Genomic DNA, 22,649 nt, shown 5'->3' on the forward strand with positions numbered 1-22,649 from the left:
CACACCATCTCTTCTCCAGCCCATGCCGCGCCCGTTTAGCCCCCTCGATCCGGCCGAACAAAAGCTGTTTAGGCATGCGGTGGCTGGGCATGCGGGCTACATGACCCAGCCAACGCAGCCTTGCCTGCCGGAGGAGCTCACTGATGGGACTTTGCCCAGATCTTTCAAGGACTTGTGAGCTCTTCACACAATCCAGCCTGGTTAAACCCAGGATGGATCGTAGGCAGGCCAGCCTAAATGTTTCCAACCGGCGAAGATGCTCCACTAGGGGGGTCCACGTTTCGCAAGCGTAGAGAAGGGAGGGAATGACCGTGGCCGAGAAGACCTGAAGCTTCGTGCGGAGCGACAGACCAGGTAGCTTCCACACAGCGTTACGCAACCGATGAAAACATATTGCCGCTCGACTGATTCGGAGTGAGACCTCTGCTGATAAACTGGAGCCGGTCATAAGCACACTGCCCAGGTATGGGAAACTCTCCACTCTCTCCACAACTGCCCCATCACCAATTGGGAGTTGTGGGGGTAGAGTGTCCGATGGTACAAAATACCCAGGCAGGTGCTTAGTTTTGGTGGGGCTGATGGTAAGGCCCCACCTCTTCGTGGCATGCTCCAGTCTCAGCAGCAGCGTCTCCAACTCCTCTTCTGAATGAGCAGCTATTACCAAATCATCGGCATACATAACGTGGTTGACCAATAGGGAGCCATCCCTTGATCGCACCCGAGCGTCGATCAGCCTCCCATTATATCTGTACCAAATGGAAATTCCCCCGGTACAGCTATTGAAGGCTTCACGAACTACGCAGTCGAAATAGATGTTAAATAATGTGGGAGCCAGAGGACATCCCTGTCGCACCCCAAGGTGTACAGGGAAAGGCTCCGACTCCCGGCCACGTAGTTTTACCCGGGCCTGCTCACCATCATGAAGGTCCTTAATGATCGTGAGCAGAGGGTCAGGGACTCCGAAAGCACGAAGAACAACCCAGAGCCCAGTCCTACTGATGGTATCATAGGCCTTGACCAGGTCAATAAAGCAGAGATGTAGGTCTTTTTGGAATTCCCTACACCTCTGCTGTAGCAGACGGACAGAAAATATGGCATCTGTGCAGGACCGCCCTTTCCTGAAACCGCATTGGGGCTCCGCAAGCCTCTCCTCAGCGTGCCTAGCAAGGCGATGTTGAATAATCCTTGCCAGGACCTTTCCCGGCACACTGAGGAGTGAGATGCCCCTGTAGATGTTACAGTCGGTACGGTCCCCCTTCTTAAAGAGGGGGACCACCAGGGCATCCTTCCAGTCCTGCGGAACCCGTCCAGTGGTCCAGACACATGCACACACACACAGACACATGCACACACACACAGACACATGCACACACACACACACACAGACACATGCATACACACAAACACATGCACACACACAGACACATGCACACACACACATACACACACACAGACACATGCATACACACACACACAGACACATGCACACACACACAGACACATGCATACACACACACAGACACATGCATACACACAAACACATGCACATACACAGACACATGCACACACACACACAGACACATGCATACACACACACACACACACATGCACACACACACACATACACACACACAGACACATGCATACACACACACACACACACATGCATATACACACACACAGACACATGCATACACACACAGACACATGCATACACACACAGACACATGCACACACACACACACACACAGACACATACATACACACACACAGACACATACACACACACACACACATGCATACACACACACAGACACATGCACACACACTGCACCTCCTCGTGTCACGCAGTGCCCGGTCAAGCGAGTGACGGCTCAGAACGAGGCGTGAAAAACAGTTTTTGCACTGCAGCACGCGCACACACACACACTCACCTATACAGAATCACACACACACACACTCACCTAGAATCACACACACACACTCTCACCTATACAGAATCACACACACACACACTCACCTAGAATCACACACACACACACTCACCTATACAGAATCACACACACACTCTCACATATACAGAATCACACACACACTCTCACCTAGAATCACACACACACACACACTCACCTAGAATCACACACACACACACACTCACCTATACAGAATCACACACACACTCTCACATATACAGAATCACACACACACTCTCACATATACAGAATCACACACACACACTCACCTATACAGAATCACACACACACTCTCACATATACAGAATCACACACACACACACACACTCACCTAGAATCACACACACACACACACTCACCTATACAGAATCACACACACACTCTCACATATACAGAATCACACACACACACACACTCACCTAGAATCACACACACACACACACACTCACCTATACAGAATCACACACACACTCTCACATATACAGAATCACACACACACTCACATATACAGAATCACACACACACACACTCACCTAGAATCACACACACACACACTCTCACCTAGAATCACACACACACACACTCACCTATACAGAATCACACACACACACTCACATATACAGAATCACACACACACTCTCACATATACAGAATCACACACACACTCTCACATATACAGAATCACACACACACTCTCACCTAGAATCACACACACACACACTCACCTATACAGAATCACACACACACTCTCACATATACAGAATCACACACACACTCTCACCTAGAATCACACACACACACACTCACCTATACAGAATCACACACACACTCTCACATATACAGAATCACACACACACACTCTCACCTAGAATCACACACACACTCTCACCTAGAATCACACACACACACACTCACCTATACAGAATCACACACACACTCTCACATATACAGAATCACACACACACACTCACATATACAGAATCACACACACACTCTCACATATACAGAATCACACACACACTCTCACATATACAGAATCACACACACACTCTCACCTAGAATCACACACACACACACACTCACCTATACAGAATCACACACACACTCTCACCTAGAATCACACACACACACACTCTCACATATACAGAATCACACACACACTCTCACCTAGAATCACACACACACACACTCACCTATACAGAATCACACACACACTCTCACATATACAGAATCACACACACACTCTCACATATACAGAATCACACACACACACTCACATATACAGAATCACACACACACTCTCACATATACAGAATCACACACACACTCTCACCTAGAATCACACACACACTCTCACCTATACAGAATCACACACACACTCTCACCTAGAATCACACACACACACTCACCTATACAGAATCACACACACTCTCACATCTACAGAATCACACACACACTCTCACCTATACAGAATCACACACACACTCTCACATATACAGAATCACACACACACTCACCTATACAGAATCACACACACACTCTCACATCTACAGAATCACACACACACTCTCACATCTACAGAATCACACACACACACTCACCTATACAGAATCACACACACACTCTCACCTAGAATCACACACACACTCTCACCTAGAATCACACACACACTCTCACATATACAGAATCACACACACACACACACTCACCTATACAGAATCACACACACACTCTCACATATACAGAATTACACACAGAGACACTCACCCAATACAGAATCGTACACACAGACACACACTCATCATTACAGAATCATAAACACAGACACACACACACACTCACCTATACATAATCATATACAGACACACACTCACCTATACAGAATGATACACGCAGACACACACACTCACCATTACAGAAACATACACACAGACACACACACACACACTCACCATTACAGAATCATATACAGACACACACACACACTCACCTAAACAGAATCACACATACATACTCACCCATAAACAGAATCATACACACACACTCACCATTACAGAAACATACACGCAGACACACACACACACTCACCATTACAGAAACACACACAGACACACACACACACTCACCTATACAGAATCATATGCACAGATATACACACACTCACCATTACAGAATCATACACGCAGACACACACACACTCACCATTACAGAAACACACACAGACACACACACACTCACCTATACAGAATCATACACGCAGACACACACACACACTCACCATTACAGAAACACACACAGACACACACACACTCACCTATACAGAATCATACACGCAGACACACACACACACTCACCATTACAGAAACACACACAGACACACACACACACACTCACCTATACAGAATCATATGCACAGATATACACACACTCACCATTACAGAATCATACACGCAGACACACACACACTCACCATTACAGAAACACACACAGACACACACACACTCACCTATACAGAATCATATGCACAGATATACACACACTCACCATTACAGAATCATACACGCAGACACACACACACTCACCATTACAGAAACACACACAGACACACACACACTCACCTATACAGAATCATACACGCAGACACACACACACACTCACCATTACAGAAACACACACAGACACACACACACTCACCTATACAGAATCATACACGCAGACACACACACACACTCACCATTACAGAAACACACACAGACACACACACACACTCACCTATACAGAATCATATGCACAGATACACACACACTCACCAAATAAAAAACTTACACATACTCACACTCACTTGCTCACGTACACAAACTCACTGATACACACTTACATGCTGCCGCTACTGCTGCTGATGATGCTGGTGACGATGATGATGCTGCTGCTGCCGCCGTTTTCTTACCATCAGCCGTGGGTGCGTACAGCACACAGCGAATCCACACGCGCACGCAAAGGGAGTCGAACCCAGGTGCCCCATCCTCAGCAGCCTCCACCCCCCTCAGAGACCTGCAATGACAAAGAAACCCCCCCACGGCATAGCACTGATGAAGGCCGGTACGGCACATGAGGTGAGGTGGCGTGTCTAGAGCTACGCGCGACCACATTTGTCTCCCCAGTGCGGATGTAGTAGTAGGTTTTTACCCTTTTAAACTGGTACAAAACTGACAGCTTTATTCAAGGCATCATGTTTGCAATAACCACAACACAAGTAGTCAAAAAAGCAAACAAAAAGAAGCAACTCTGATAATGATAATAATATGCACCGTCCTATTATTATCGTTATCAGAGTTGCTTCTTTTTGTTTGCTTTTTTGACTACGTGTGTTGTGGTTATTGCAAACATGATGCCTTGAATAAAGGTGTCAGTTTTGTACCAGTTTAAAAGGGTAAAAACCTACTACTATATTTTGCCACTGGTAAAAGAGATCTCATAGTGGAGTGCTGATGTTCACAGACCGCAACAGGTATTCATTTAAGGCTGAGTCGACCCAGGGGAGGTGATCTAGGACCGGTTCAGATATTCGCCACTGGTGACGGCCGTCTGGAGCGCGCCGCTCCCCTCTTTCCGACATCAAGAAGCCATCGGAGCTATTCGCTTTCAAATAAAAAAAAATGTAAAACTCATTTCGTGAGCACTGCTTTGTGTGTGTATCGTTTGTTGTTCTCTTCCGTCCGGCACCTCCGATTAGCAGGGTTGGCTACGTACGGTGCGAAAAAAGTTCAACGTACGTACCACAGAGGTCGCAAACGGGTTTTGATTCCTTACCCGTACCCGTACCCGGCCGCACCAGGGTCGCAAACGGGTACCCGTACCCTACCCGATACCCGGCTACCCGTACCCGGCCGGGTATCGGGTAGGGTACGGGTACCCGATTGCGACCTCTGGGATGAAGCCATGTTGCAGGCGCGGGTGGGTTGATTCTAGGAACTTGAATTGTGAGAAGAGACAAGACGTTGGGAAATGAGTGACAAACGGTGACTCACCAGTGACTCACGGCCTACCCGTACCCGGCCGCACCAGGGTCGGGTACGGGTAGCCGGGTATCGGGTAGGGTACGGGTATCGGGTACCCGGTTGCGACCTCTGACGTACACATCCCATCCCGCTCTCTCTCGAGCGCTCACCCCGGTTACACAACATCAAACTTGAACTCAGCGTGCGTGTGTGCGTGTGTGCGTGCGTGCGCGTGTGTGTGTGTGCGTCGTCATGGGATGTTTGCGAGCACCCGTTGGGGATGACGTGGGTGAGGAAGCGACAGGCGAGGGGTGGAGGCAGAGCCTCGTCCCACGCGAAATCTCGCAGCAGCGAAGCCGCCGCGCGCGGGTTGCAGTCCGGAACAAGGTCTCCGCTCTCCACAGCAAACAGCGTGAGGCCTGGTCGAGATCGAGTGACACCATCGCACAAGCGGGTCGGGGGTCAGGAGGTCGTCGCGTATCTGTCGCTGCGCAATTGACCAGCCGAAGGAAGGCAACTCTAGTCTCATAACCAGCACTGACATCTGACCGTACGTGATGGGTGTGATGCGTGCGTGCGTGGGTGTGATGCATGTGCGTGTGTGTGCATGTCTGTGCGCATCTGTTTGTGTGTGTGTGTGAGATGCATGTGTGTGTGTGTGTCTGTGCGCATCTGTGTGTGTGTGTGAGATGCATGTGTGTGTGTGTGAGATGCATGTGTGTGTGTGAGATGCATGTGTGTGTGCATGTCTGTGCGCATGTGTGTGTGTGAGATGCATGTGTGTATAAGGGGAGCATTAGTGCAGCGGTTAGCGCTATGCTGCACTACGAACCTGGCGACCCGAGTTCGATTCCCGCTCACGGCCAGGGCCAGTGACGATAATCTGGACCAGTCATGGACCTCCCCTAGGTCGACTTAGCCTCAAAATGAGTACCTGGTGCGGTGTGTGAACATCGCCACTGGGGGAGACAAAGGCGGCCGCCGTGCGTGGTGCTGGCCATCCACCCCCTCGTGTGCCGTGCCGGCCTTCATAGGCGCTCGCTAACAGCACTTGCCCCGAGTCTGTTAAGGCTACACGGGGGTCTTTGTCTTTGTGTGTGTGTGTGTGTATGAGATGCATGTGAGTGCGTGTGTGTGCACCATTCTCACTGGAGTCAGCGTTTGTCAGTCACGCATTACGCTTTTCTCCCGCCTCCTCTCTCTCCTCCCTCTCCCTTATCTCTCTCCACGCTTCACTCTCTCACACCGCACTCTCTTCTCTCAACCCCCCTTATCTCTCTTCGCTCTCTCCTTATCTCTCTAAACTCCCCCCCCCCCCCATCCACTCGCTCTTCTCTCTAACGGTACTTAGTCCTTTCTCTCCACTGTCGTTTCACCGATTTCTCTCCATGTCTCCCTTCTCTACTCTCTCCCCACTCTCCCCCATATCTCTACTCACCTGTATCCAATCTCTCTCTTTTTTTTTACGATCAGTGGAAACAAGAAGATGCTTGGTGTATTCGGTACTTTGCTTCGTTCATCATTTCGTAATTTTTTTTAAATAAAATTTACATTTTTTAACTCTGCTTTATGTAAAGCCCCACCTCTCGCTCGCTCTCTCGCTCACTCGCACTCTCGCTCGCTCTCTCGCTCACTCGCACTCTCGCTCGCTCTCTCGCTCACTCTCTCGCTCACTCTCTCGCTCGCTCTCTCGCTCACTCTCTCGCTCTCTCTCTCGCTCACTCTCTCTCTCGCTCGCTCTCTCGCTCGCTCTCTCGCTCGCTCTCTCTCTCGCTCGCTCTCTCGCTCTCTCGCTCGCTCTCTCGCTCGCTCTCTCGCTCGCTCTCTCGCTCGCTCTCTCGCTCGCTCTCTCGCTCGCTCTCTCTCGCTCGCTCTCTCGCTCGCTCTCTCGCTCACTCTCTCGCTCACTCTCTCGCTCTCTCTCTCGCTCACTCTCTCGCTCACTCTCTCGCTCTCTCTCTCGCTCGCTCACTCTCTCGCTCACTCTCTCTACCATCATCATTTGCCCTCTCTGCTTTTTCTCCCTGCTCTCCACCTTACCTTTCTTTCCCCCCAATCCAACCTCCTCCCTCGCTAATCTCTCTCCCAACTCTCCCTCTCTCTCCCCTCTCATTCCGACATTCTCTTTCCTCTCTAAACGTCTCTCCTCCCTCCCTCTCTCACCCATTACTCCTCCCACACAAATCTCTCTCTCTCTCTCACCTCTTTTCTCTCACCCATCTCTCTCATGCCCATCGCCTCTCTCTCTCTCCTCTCTCTCTCTCTCTGTCAGCTTTCTCACAGCCCAGACTCACAGCTTCCCCTCCCCCCTCATCCCGAAAATACTCAGCAAAACTGTCAATTAAAACCATCCCTCCCTAAGTCTCTCTCCTATCTGTCTGTGTCTCTCTCCATCTCTCTCCTGTCTGTCTGTGTCCATCAATAAATATCAACGTCTCTCACTGTGTATCCATGTCCTCTTCCAACCGCCTCAGCTAGACGATTTAGCAATACTGCCAATTAAAACCACCTTCTAAATGTCTGTCTCTCCATCTCTCTCTCTCTGTATCTCTGTAGGTTTCTGTCTCACTCGGTGTGTGTCTCTCTCTCTCTCTGTCTCCATGTCAGCCTCTCTCTCTCTCTCGCTATGCCTCCTACACTCACACACGTCACATACTCACACCGATACAGAGACAAAGATCCCCCGTGTAGCCTAAACAGACTATTGGGGCAAGTGCTGTTAGCGAGCACCTATTCAGGCCGGCACGGCACACGAGGGGGGTGGGTGGCCAGCACCACGCCCGGCCGCCTTTGTCTCCCCAGTAGCGATGTTTACACACCGCACCAGGTACTCATTTGAGGCCGAGTCGACCTAGGGGAGGCCCAGGACCGGTTCAGATAATCGTCACTGGTGTTGGCCATCTCTCTCTCTGCATCTCTGTAGGTTTCTGCCTCACTGTATGTGTCTCTGTCACCCTTTCTATCTCTCTCGCTATGCCTCCTACACTCACACACACAACATACTCACACCACTACAGACACACACAACAACAACAACCGCCATTCGCCACTAAGTGGCGGTGATGTCACCACGACACTTGTGCCAGGCCATGTGCACCTTGAAACACACACACACCCTCACACATTCATCCACTCACCTCACACTGCACACCACCCACACACACACACTATCCACCACACTCCACCCACACACACACACTATCCACCACGCTCCACCCACACACACACTATCCACCACACACACACGCTATCCACCACACTCCACCCACACACCCACACACACACTTATCCACCACGCGCCACCCACACACACACACACTATCCACCCACACACACCACACACACACACTATCCACACACACACACCACACACACACACTATCCACACACCACACACACACACTATCCACCACACACACACTATCCACCACGCTCCACACCCACACACACTATCCACCACACTCCACCACACACACACACTATCCACCACGCTCCACACCCACACACACTATCCACCACACTCCACCACACACACACACTATCCACCACGCTCCACACCCACACACACTATCCACCACACTCCACCACACACACACACTATCCACCACGCTCCACACCCACACACACTATCCACCACACTCCACCACACACACACACTATCCACCACGCTCCACACCCACACACACTATCCACCACACTCCACCACACACACACACTATCCACCACGCTCCACACCCACACACACTATCCACCACACTCCACCACACACACACTATCCACCACACTCCACCACACACACACACTATCCACCACGCTCCACCACCCACACACACTATCCACCACACTCCACCACACACACACACTATCCACCACGCTCCACACCCACACACACTATCCACACACACACACACCACACACACACTATCCACACACCACCACACACACACACTATCCACCACACTCCACCACACACACACACTATCCACACACACACACTATCCACCACACTCCACCACACACACACACTATCCACCACACTCCACCACACACACACACTATCCACACACACACACTATCCACCACACTCCACCACACACACACACTATCCACACACACACACTATCCACCACACTCCACCACACACACACACTATCCACCACGCTCCACACCCACACACACTATCCACCACACTCCACCACACACACACTATCCACCACACTCCACCACACACACACTATCCACCACACTCCACCACACACACACACTATCCACCACGCTCCACACCCACACACACTATCCACACACCACACACACCACACACACACACTATCCACACACACACACACCACACACACACACTATCCACACACACACACACACCACACACACACACTATCCACCACACTCCACCACACACACACACTATCCACCACACTCCACCACACACACACACTATCCACCACGCTCCACACCCACACACACTATCCACCACGCTCCACACACACACACACTATCCACCACACTCCACCACACACACACACTATCCACCACGCTCCACACCCACACACACTATCCACCACACTCCACCACACACACACACTATCCACACACACACACACACTATCCACCACACACACACACACACACACTATCCACACACACACACACACTATCCACCACACACACACACACACAAACGCTCTCTCACTCCGCTCACCCCTGTCACCAGTCTCTCACCTGCGGCCACGTCAGCCGTGAGCTCCGAGGCCGAATCGGAGCGCCGGGTTTGGCTGACGACCGGCAAACACCACCTCCACACGGCGCCGGCTACAGCCCTCAGCGCCTCCTCCCGAGCCCCCGTGTCCCCGTGCCTCACAGCCGCACCGTCCCTGCGACAGACACACACCACAAAGATCCCCCATATAGCCTTAACAGACTGTTGGGGCAAGTGCCGTTAAACACGTAGGCTTTCGCTGTCGCCTCGACAGACCTGGTCTTCACCTGAGGACGGCTGCTTGCGTTGTGGCCGAAACGTCGCGAGAATTATTCGATTGTGTTTTATTTTGATTATTTTATTACTTCCCTTCTACGTGACTTTACCGAAAGAACCAAGAAGACGTGGGCTTTTCGCGACCGACGTCATCCATAACAGAGGTGTTTGGGTGAGATCGCGTAAATATCAAAATGTGTCGTCAAAACCCGCCACCACCTGTCACGCCGCTCGCTCACAAGCGTTGTCAGCGAGTAGCACCTAGAAAGGCACGAGCGAGGTGGGTGGCCAGCACCACTCCCGACCGCCTTTGTCTCCCCAAGTGGCGATGTTAACCAGACACTGCACCTGGTACTCCTAGGGGAAGCCCAGGACCGGTTCAGATAATCGTCACCGGTGTTGGGCCGTGAGCGGGAATCGAACTCGGGTCGCCGGGTCCGTAAGCGCAGTGCGCTAACCGCTGCACCACCGCTCCCCACAGACACACGCACACACGCGCGTGCGTGTATACGTACACAATGGGCAGTAACAGCCCTTGGTCAATCCACTGCTGGATGAAGGCACCCCCCCCCCACCCCAAAAGTTATGTCCATCAATCGAGCTGTCTGCCCACACGTCACTAAACTGGTCACTTGCCGACGCAGGTTGGTGAAGGGGAGCGGGAGGGGCAAGATCGAGACATCACCACCGCGTAACAAAGACAAAGATCCCCCGTGTAGCCTTCACAGACCGCTGGGGCAAGTGCCGTTAGCGAGCGGCACCTACGAAGGCCGGCACGGCACACGAGGGGGGTGGGTGGCCAGCACCACGCCCGGCCGCCTTTGTCTCCCCGGTGGCGATGTTTACACACCGTACCAGGTACTCATTTGAGGCCGAGTCAACGTAGGGGAGGTACAGAATTGGCTTAGATGTTCGTCACCGGTGTTGGCAGTGAGCCGGGATCAAACTCTGGTCGTCGAAGTGCAATGTGCTAACCACTGCACCACCGCTCCCCCAAAAAGAAAGACCCCCTAACAGAATAAACAGACTGTTGGGGCAAGTGCTAAGAAGGCCACACACACGTACACACACATACGCACGTACACAAATACAGCAATACACCAACACACACCACCACACAAACACCCGTGCACACACACACATACCAAAATATATACACACACACAAGACACATGCCATCACACACATTATCTATTTTTATATGCATACAAACAACACCCTCACACGTGTATAAACACACATATTGACGTATAAATACACACACCATCGTACTTACATACGCATTCATGTATAAACACACAGATGCACATGCACAAAACACGCACACGCATAAAAACACCGTGCACACACACAAACACACAAACACACACACAAACACACACACGCACACACACAAACACACACACGCACACACAAAAACACCACCTTGCAGACACACACAAACACACACAGACAGACAGACACAACCACACACACAAACACACACAAACACCACCACGCACACACATACACAAACACCACCATGCACACACACACACACAAACACCACCATGCACACACACACACACACCACCGTGCACACACACACACAAACACACACACACCACCGTGCACACACAAACACACACACACACACAAACACCACCATGCACACAAACACACACACACACACACACAAACACACACACACAAACACACAAACACACACGCACACACACACAAACACACACGCGCACAAACACACACACACGCACACACACAAACACACACACACAAACACACACACGCACACACACACACAAACGCACACGCACACACAAACACACAAACACACACGCACAAACACACACACACGCACACAAACACACACAAACACACACGCACACAAACACACACACACGCACACACAAACACACGCACACACACACAAACACACACGCACACACAAACACACACGCACACACACACAAACACACACGCGCACACACAAACACACACACGCACACGCAAACACATACACACAAACACACACGCACACACACAAACACACACACACACACGCACACACACACACAAACACACACACACGCACACACAAACACACACGCACACACACACACACAAACACACACACGCACACACACACACACAAACACGCACACACACACAAACACACACACGCACACACACAAACACACACGCACACAAACACGCACACACACGCACACACGCACAAACACACACGCACAAACACACACGCAAACACACACGCACACACACACAAACACAACACAGACACACAAACACACACACACGCGCACACACACACAAACACACACGCACAAACACACACACGCAAACACACACGCACACACACACAAACACACACAACACACACAAACACAACAAACACACACAACACACACAACACAAACACACACAACACACACACACAAACACACGCAAACGCACACACAACACGCACAAACACACACGCAAACGCACACACAACACAAACACACACAACACGCAAAAACGCACACACACAACACACACAACACACACACACAAACACACACAACACACACAACACACACACAAACACACACACAACAAACACACACACAAACACACACACAAACACACACAACACCACACACAACACACACAAACACACACAAACACAAACGCAAAGGGCTGGGAACATCTCTCAGGTGGCCGAGGCAGCAACTTCTAATGGTGTGCGGTTTGAGCCCCGAGGCCGGACGTCCCCCTACGGAGGATGACGCCTCTGGCTGAATACAAAACACAGCACCGCCGCTGACGTGCCCGGTTAGATTCTGGGAGTGGGTGCCTCCACAGCCATGGACATTCATATATCCTGGGTTCTAGCCATGGGGTTGGCTCTCTCTCTCTAAGCTACTCATAATGGCCATGTCAGACATCAAACCAGAACCACTGAGACCCTGAGCTTGAGTCGAGATTCTGGGTCAGAGGTCGCAACCGGGTACCCGATACCCGTACCCTACCCGATACCCGGCTACCCGTACCCGGCCGGGTACGGGTACCCGTTTGCGCACTGGTGCGGCCGGGTACGGGTAGACCGTGAGTCACTGGTGAGTCACCGTGATTGTCACTCATTTCCCAACGTCTTGTCTCTTCTCACAATTCAAGTTCCTGGAATCAACCCACCCGCGCCTGCAACATGGCTTCATCCCAGAGGTCGCAATCGGGTACCCGATACCCGTACCCTACCCGTACCCGGCCGGGTTCGGGTAGGGTACGGTTACAGCCGGGTACGGGTACGGGTACCCGTTTGCGACCCTGGTGCGGCCGGGTACGGGTAAGGAATCAAAACCCGTTTGCGACCTCTGTTCTGGGTGCCTTAAATGTTATTCTCCTTGTATCTCTGCGAGTTCACGATGGCCGTGTGAGAGAGCCACAGAGCCATCGCGACCGAGGATCCTGGGTGTGAGAGTGATTGTCTCTCTCGCTCGGGGGTTCATAACTGCCGTGTCAGAGCCCAGTGGGGATTGAGACCACGGGTTCCAGTCCTGGAGCCGTCCCGATTCTCTCCCTTTCTCGTCCAGCTCTGGATAGAAACTGTGGCCCGGTGTAGGTGAGAGAGAGAGTGCACGGGAGGCATCAATCTTTAATCTCTCATTGCGCGAGTGTGTGCAGGGGGGGGGGGGATGGAGGAGGAGGAAATAAACACAGGCATCGACAGGCCAGCGGGAGGATAAATTATAAATGCGCGCGCACGCACGCACGTGTGCACACATGCACGCACGCACACATTTACACACGCACGTATATAAACACACGTACACACTGGACACGTACACACATATATACAAATACACAGATCTACCGTATAGCATTTAAAAGACTCTTAGGGCAAGTGGTGTTCGCACCTATGAAGGCTGAAATGGTACACGAGGGGGTGGGTGGGTGGCCAGCACCACGCCCGACCGCCTTTGTCACCCCCAGTGGCGATGTTTACACAGCGCACCAGGTGCTCCATTTGAGGCTGAGTGAACCTATGGGAGGTCGAGGACCGGTTCAGATGTTCACCACCGCTGTTTGCACAGTTCACTGACCGCTGAGAATCAAAGAAGCAAACTCGAGACACCACACACATCGACACACGCGGAGAAAAAATATTCCTCACACGGCCTACCGCAGAGCACGCATGAAGGCCAACACGGCCACCTTAGCCCCCCAACACGGCCACCTTAGCCCCCCAACAGTTGACGTTCACACACCACATCAGGTACTCATTACAGGCCGAGCCAACCTAGGGGAGGGTCTGGCACCAGTTCAGATACCCGTCACTGTCGTTGGTGGTGAGCAAGAATTTGAACCCGGGCCGTCGAGTTCAAAGCACAGAGCGCGAACCACTGCACTACCGATCCCCGTACACGTACTCCCCATACTCGCGCGCACACACGCACACACACTCACGCGCGCACACACGCACACACGCACACACGCACACACGCACGGGCACATCAGAATCTAGCCGCAGGCAACCACCTGTGATACAGGTGTCATGGGGTGAGGAGGGGAAGAGAGAGTGAGAGGAAGGGGTGAGAGTGAGACTGCGGGAGAGTGAGAGGTGAGATTAAAGAAAGGGTTTGGGAGAGGGAGGTGAGAGAGGCAAGAGTTGCTGAGAGCAGTAGTCAGTGCATGCACTCGCCTACACTCACCACATACCGAGCACCGCACCGGGTACTCATTTAAGGCCGAGTCGACCTAGGGGAGGACCGGTTTCAGGTAATCGTCACTGGTGTTGGCCGTGAGCGGGAATCGAACCCGGGTGGCCAGGTTCGTAGCGCAGCATAGCGCTAACCGCGACACTACCGCTCCCCACCCACCCACACAAAGATAAAGACAAAGATCCCCCGTATAGCCTGCAGCAGACTGTTGGGGCAAGTGCGGTTTGCGAGCGCCTACGAAGACCGGCACAGCACACGAGGAGGTGGGTGGCAAGCCCCGCACCCGGCCACCTTTGTCTCCCCAGTGGCGATGTTCACACACCACATTAGGTAGTCATTAAAGGCTGAGTCAACCTAGGGGAGGCCCGGCACCTGTTAGCGGCAATCGAACTCGGGAGTGGTTGTTCGTAGTTGCAATGTCATTGGTTTTCCTCTCCCATTCGAAGCCCTGAGTCAGTGATGGAAATTCCACATTCCTTTGGTGTGCGGACGAGTCTATCCATAGGACAACCCCTGTTGATTGCCACCGCAAAGTGGTACTTTTGCTTATCGACCCCGGAGGAAAGGATGATGATGGGCTGACTGAACTCCCCTAGCCTCCCAGCTCCCAACCAGGATTTGAACCCGCGACCTTTTGATTGCGCGCCACTTTTGATTGCGCGCCACTTTTGCTCTCAGCGCACGAGCCCATCTGGCGAGCCGACTCAGACACACAAACATAAATGTAGCGCACACACTAAAATACATAACTCGGACGGATGCGCGCGCACACACACACACACACACTTGTATATCGAACACATATACGCACACCTATAAATTTAAAAAAGACAAAGATCCCCCCGTGTAGCCTTAACAGACTGTAGGGGCAAGTGCTGTTAGCGAGCACCTATGAAGGCCGGAACGGCACACGAGGGGGTGGGTGGCCAGCACCACGCCCGACCGCCTTTGTCTCCCCAGTAGCAATGTTTACACACCGCGCCAGGTAATCATTTAAGGCTGAGTCGACCTAGGGGAGGCCCAGGACCGGTTCAGACAATCGTCACCGGTGTTAGCCGTGAGCGGGAATCGAACCCGGGTCGCCAGGTTCGTAGCGCAGCGCGCTAACCGCTGCACCACCGCTCCCCATAATTCTTAACACACACATGCACACACACATACAATATATCTAACGCTAAGACTTATGAATTTAAAACGTAAACACACATATATATTCACACACACAGAGGATTACACACTCGATATACTATATAAGTGCGTGCGTGTGTACGTTTTCGCGTGTGTGTGTGTGCTGAATATATATGCGTGCGCGTTTCAAATTCATAAGTCTTAGTGTTGGATATTGTATCTAACACACGCACACACACATAAACATATCTACCCCACACACACACACACACTTGCCACCATATCTAACACATGCAAGCTTAAATATATCACACACACATATTCACTCCCACACACATACACACCTACCACCATATATCTTCTTGGTTTTTTCGGTAAAGTCACGTAGAAGGGAAATAATAAAATAATAAAAATAAAACATAATAAAATACAATTCTCACGACGTTTCGGCCACAACGCAAGCAGCCGTCCTCAGGTGAAGAACAGGTCTGTCGAGAAGACAGACCTGAGGACGGCTGCTTGCGTTGTGGCCGAAACGTCGTGAGAATTATTTTATTATTTTTATTATTTTATTATTTCCATTCTACGTGACTTTACCGAAAGAACCAAGAAGACGAATCCCTGCAGTCACGAAAGCTTTAAATCGAAAAAATTACCACCATATACTTAATACATGCAAACTTTAACATGTAATGCACGCGTGTACACACACACATACAACAATCCCCCATGTAGCTTTTAGAAAATTGTGTTAGCGAGCACCTATGAAGGCTGGTAAGGCACACGAGAGCGTGGTGTTACGAGACCCACGCCTGTCCGTCTTTGTTTCCCCAGTCCTGATGTTTATTCAGTACAACACAAGTGGTACTCATTTAAGACTAAGTCAACCTAGGGGAGAGCATAAGCACGGGTTCAGACAATTGTCATTGGTGTTGGCCGTGAGCGGGAATTGAACTCTGGTCGCTGGATTCGTAGCGCAGCTTACCAACTGATTATTTCCGCTCCGCACACACTCGCGAAACACACACACACACACACCTACTCACAGCGTCATATACTTACACACACACACTCACACACACACACACACCTACTCACAGCGTCATATACTTACACACACACACGTGATCGCAAATCTTCACACACACACTCACACACACACACACACCTACTCACAGCGTCATATACTTACACACACACACTCACACACACACACACACCTACTCACAGCGTCATATACTTACACACACACACTCACACACACACACACACCTACTCACAGCGTCATATACTTACACACACACACGTGATCGCATATCTTCACACACACACTCACACACACACACCTACTCACAGCGTCATATACTTACACACACACACACGTGATCGCATATCTTCACACACACACTCACTCACACACACACCTACTCACAGCGTCATATACTTACACACACACACTCACACACACACCTACTCACAGCGTCATATACTTACACACACACACGTGATCGCATATCTTCACACACACACTCACACACACACATACAGACACTCTCACATGCTCACAAATATACTCACTGGTACACACACGCACACACAAAGACACACATCCACACCCTAGCCTTCAACAACAGACTGTTGGGGCAAGTGCTGTTGGGGAGCATCTATGAAGGCTGGTACGGTACACGAGGGGGTCAGTGGCCAGCACCACACTCGGCCACATTGTCTCCGCAGTGGCGATGTTTACACATTGCATCAGGTACCCATTTGAGGCTGAGTCCACCTAAGGGAGGCCTAGGACAAGTTCAATTATTTCACTGGTGTTGGCCGTGAGCGGGAATCGAACTCGGGTCGCCGGGTTCATAGAGCAGTGCGCTAACCGCTCCACCACCGCTCCCCACAACACAAAAAAAGAGAAACACACGCATGTGCACATGGACATACGGACACACGCGCACTCACACTCTCTCTCTCTCTCACACGCACTCACACTCTCTCACAATCACTTGCACACCACACACAAAGATCCCCCATATAGCCTTAACAGACTGTAGGGGCAAGTGCTGTTAGCGAGCACCTATGAAGGCCGGCACGGCACACGAGGGGGTGGGTGGCCAGCACCACGCCCGACCGCCTTTGTCTCCCTAGTGGAAATGTTTACACACCGCACCAGGTACTCATTTGAGGCTGAGTCGACCTAGGGGAGGCCCAGGACCGGTTCAGATAATCGTCAGTCACTGGTGTTGGCCGTGAGCGGGAATCGAACCTGTGTCGCCGGGTTCATAGCGCAGCGCGCTAACCGCTACACTATACCACTCCCCACCACACACAACACACGTATACACAAAACACACGAACGTATGCAGACCGGCTCAATGCAGGCAGGCGAGGCAGGCAGAGCACACACACACAAACAAAACAAACACGTAAACACACACACACACACAAGCAGGGAGACGGATGAGTGACAGGGCGGTCGGGTGATTTTTAAAAACACAGACCGACCCGGCTTGGCCCTCGGGACACTAAATAAATATATAAGGGCATTATAAAAGTGGGAGATGAAAAAGAGGGGTGGTGGTGGTGGTGGTGGTAGGGGGGTCGGTTGGTGGTGGCGATGGTGGTGGTGGTGGTAGAGGGGGGTTGGTTGTGTGGTGGTGGTGGTGGTGGTGTGAGCTGCTGCTGCTGCTGCTGCTACATACACGGGGCTTGGAGGATGATGATGTGTGGGTTGTGGGGTTGGGTAAGGGCTGCGGTGTTCTAGGCTGGGGTTAAAATCCCAAGACTCTTGGCCAAAGGCAAACACGGCTCAGCCTCTAACAAGCGGGCAGGGGATGAGCGAGGAATATTAAACACGGAGTGGAGCGAGTGTACACACACACACACACGCATATAGGCACACACACACACGCGCACATATAGGCACACACACACACGCGCACATATAGGCACACACACACACGTGTCCACATATAGGCACACACACACACGTGTCCACATATAGGCACACACACACACACACACGTGTCCACATATAGGCACACACACACACACACGTGTCCACATATAGGCGGCAGCAATGGCGTGACCCCTGCTTGTGTTTCACGGCAAGAAAGACCTGGGTTTGATTCCTGACTCGGGTGCCTTTGAGCATGTGTGGAAATTGTACGTTCTCCGCCTGTATGTGTACGGGTTTTCCTCCGTGTCCTCCGGTTGTCCTCAAGTAGCGACAAAAAAAAACAACAACTTACAACGTAACCGACATTGGGGGGAAAATATCTGAACGCCGGAAAAAATTCCCACCAAATTGCTCAATTGGGATCGCAGCAGCAGCAGCAGCAGCAGCAACGTCCGAAAATTGAGCAGCACCCTCTCGATAAAAGAGTCTTGAGACTCAGCGAGCTTTCCTGGATAAACAAGCGTGGAATTAAAGCCACCGTGAGTGTGGCGAGCGAGTGTGTAGGAGTGGTTCGTGGACAACGCTACTAACCTGTGACCTTAATGAGAGCTTGCGGACACACACACACCACCAACAACAACCGCCATTCACCACTAAGTGGCGGTGACGTCACCACGACGCTTGTGCCAGGCCATGTGCACCTTGAGGCTACCACGTGAAGTGTCGAACGCCCGCTGGCAGGAGGTCACGGGGCAGACCCAGGTGCCACGGGTCGACTGACCGAAATGACCGAGATGACTGGCTGATGCACCACCTGTGCCCCCTACTGTGCCAACTTGCTGTGCTTTAGCCACTCGGCACTCCGCTCGTTGTTGTGAGCATCGCTCCTCTGCCCTACGTTGTTGTTGGAGGGCGACTGCCTCCAACTGCCCAGTAGCGTCCTTCACGAGCCTCCTCCACAGAGGCCGATCTTGACACTGCTGGTACCAGTCATCGGCAAGTCCACTCAGCTCATACATACACACGCGTGTACACCTACAAAGCGCTATATACACAGCTAATGAATACGTGTGTATGTGTGTATGTGCGTTTAGGGTTAGAGAGTGTGAGAGCGGGGACCGGTTGTGTAACGGTCAGCGCGCTTCACTCACGGCCAACACCGCTGGCGATTCACTGAACCAGTTCTGGGACTCGCCTAGGTCGACTCAGCCTTGAATGGTGCCATGGTGGCAAGATGTAAACTATTTTGACTGGTATTGTGGAGGTCATGTGTTTGATCCCGACCCTGAAGCCTGCTGTATGTTTGGAGTTTGCATATCTCTCTCTCCCCGTGGTCGCATGGATTTTTCTCCGTTTTTTCCCCACCACATTTGGAATTAAATGCGCATTTAAAGTATGTTGCTGCTATAAATGTTCACGTGACAAGCCACTTGGCTGAGCTATCATTTGTGGTAGCCAGGTCGCTTCTGAAAGAGGAATACATATCTCAGTGGGCCTTACCTGGTAAAGTAAAACTAGTTTGCATTCTTTAGTTGTGACCGATTACCTGGTGCAGTGTGCAAATATCAGCACCGGGGAGACAAAGGCGGGTGGGCATGGTGCCAAAGCCACATCACCCATACCTGTGCACTGTGCACACCTTACTTAATAGGTGCTCGTCAACAGCACTTGCCCCAGCAGTCCGTGAAAGGCTATATGTGGGATCTTATATTTGTGCGTATGCCTCTATAAAAGTCTATTCACATAATTGTGTTTTATGACCCGTGTATGTATATATATGCAAGTGTTTGTATGGTAGTTCTTAGCGCACCGCGCGAAAAGCCCACTGACCTCGGTTAGAGAGAGGAGAGACGCAGAGACTTAGGGAGAAAGAGACAAAGACAGAGACCCGGTCTCTACTCAAGACTCTGACCCTGAGACCCGGTCTCAACTCAAGGTTCTGACCCTGAGACCCGGTCTCAACTCAAGACACTGAGACCCTGAGACCCGGTCTCAACTCAAGACACTGACCCTGAGACCCGGTCTCTACTCTAGACTCTGACCCTGAGTCCCGGTCTCAACTCTAGACACTGAGACCCTGAGACCCGGTCTCTACTCTAGACACTGAGACCCTGAGACCCGGTCTCTACTCTAGACACTGACCCTGAGACCCGGTCTCTACTCTAGACTCTGACCCTGAGTCCCGGTCTCAACTCTAGACACTGAGACCCTGAGACCCGGTCTCTACTCTAGACACTGAGACCCTGAGACCCGGTCTCTACTCTAGACACTGACCCTGAGACCCGGTCTCAACTCAAGACACTGACCCTGAGACCCGGTCTCTACTCTAGACTCTGACCCTGAGACCCGGTCTCCACTCTAGACACTGAGACCCTGATACCCGGTCTCTACTTTAAACACTGAGACCCTGAGTCCCGGTCTAAACTCTAGACACTGAGACCCGGTCTCTACTCTAGACTCTAACCTTGAGACCCGGTCTCTACTTATGACAGTGATCCTGAGACCCGGTCTCAAGATACTGATCATGAAAGCTGGTCTCAAGACACTAATGATAATAATAAGAAGTGTTTAGCCTGGATAATGAAATGCTTATTTATGCAATTTTATGAAGATGTTCTCTCCGTTAAAATGTATAATTTTACAACAGGGGGTTAAGAATTCGTGAGAAGTTTTATTTTTTTTGCCGACATTAATCGCTCATCTGTGGTTGTTTTTTTGTGAGCGAGTGCACTGAGAATAAGGAATGAAAATCTGCGCTGAGGCTGTTCCCATGTGAACCTTTCAATTCTGAAAAGTTTCACTCATTCTAGTTTACACATCTAAGTGTATATGTATATACGTTTTATATATATGTAGCGTTTACTTTATTTTATTGTTCTACCTACGTGGCTTTACCGAAAGAACCAAAGAGTATGGATTCCTGCAGTCACGAAAGCTTCAAAT

At 51.1% G+C, this 22,649-nt stretch overlaps 1 protein-coding gene across 1 annotated transcript in view; it reads right to left on the minus strand.

Annotated features, from left to right (window-relative positions):
* Positions 1-22,649, minus strand: part of LOC144735748 (protein MMS22-like) — a 175,215-nt gene that overhangs the window by 83,923 nt on the left and 68,643 nt on the right. Inside the window, exons 17-19 of the mRNA XM_078618246.1 lie at positions 10,709-10,860; positions 6,243-6,390; positions 4,921-5,024 (exon numbers count right to left, since the gene is read on the minus strand). Of these exons, the coding sequence (XP_078474372.1) occupies positions 4,921-5,024; positions 6,243-6,390; positions 10,709-10,860 (404 nt within the window). The remainder of the gene's footprint in view (positions 1-4,920; positions 5,025-6,242; positions 6,391-10,708; positions 10,861-22,649) is intronic.

This window comes from Lampetra planeri, chromosome 57, assembly GCF_965212315.1.
Source record: "Lampetra planeri chromosome 57, kcLamPlan1.2.h2, whole genome shotgun sequence".
Taxonomy (NCBI): Eukaryota; Metazoa; Chordata; class Hyperoartia; order Petromyzontiformes; family Petromyzontidae; genus Lampetra; species Lampetra planeri.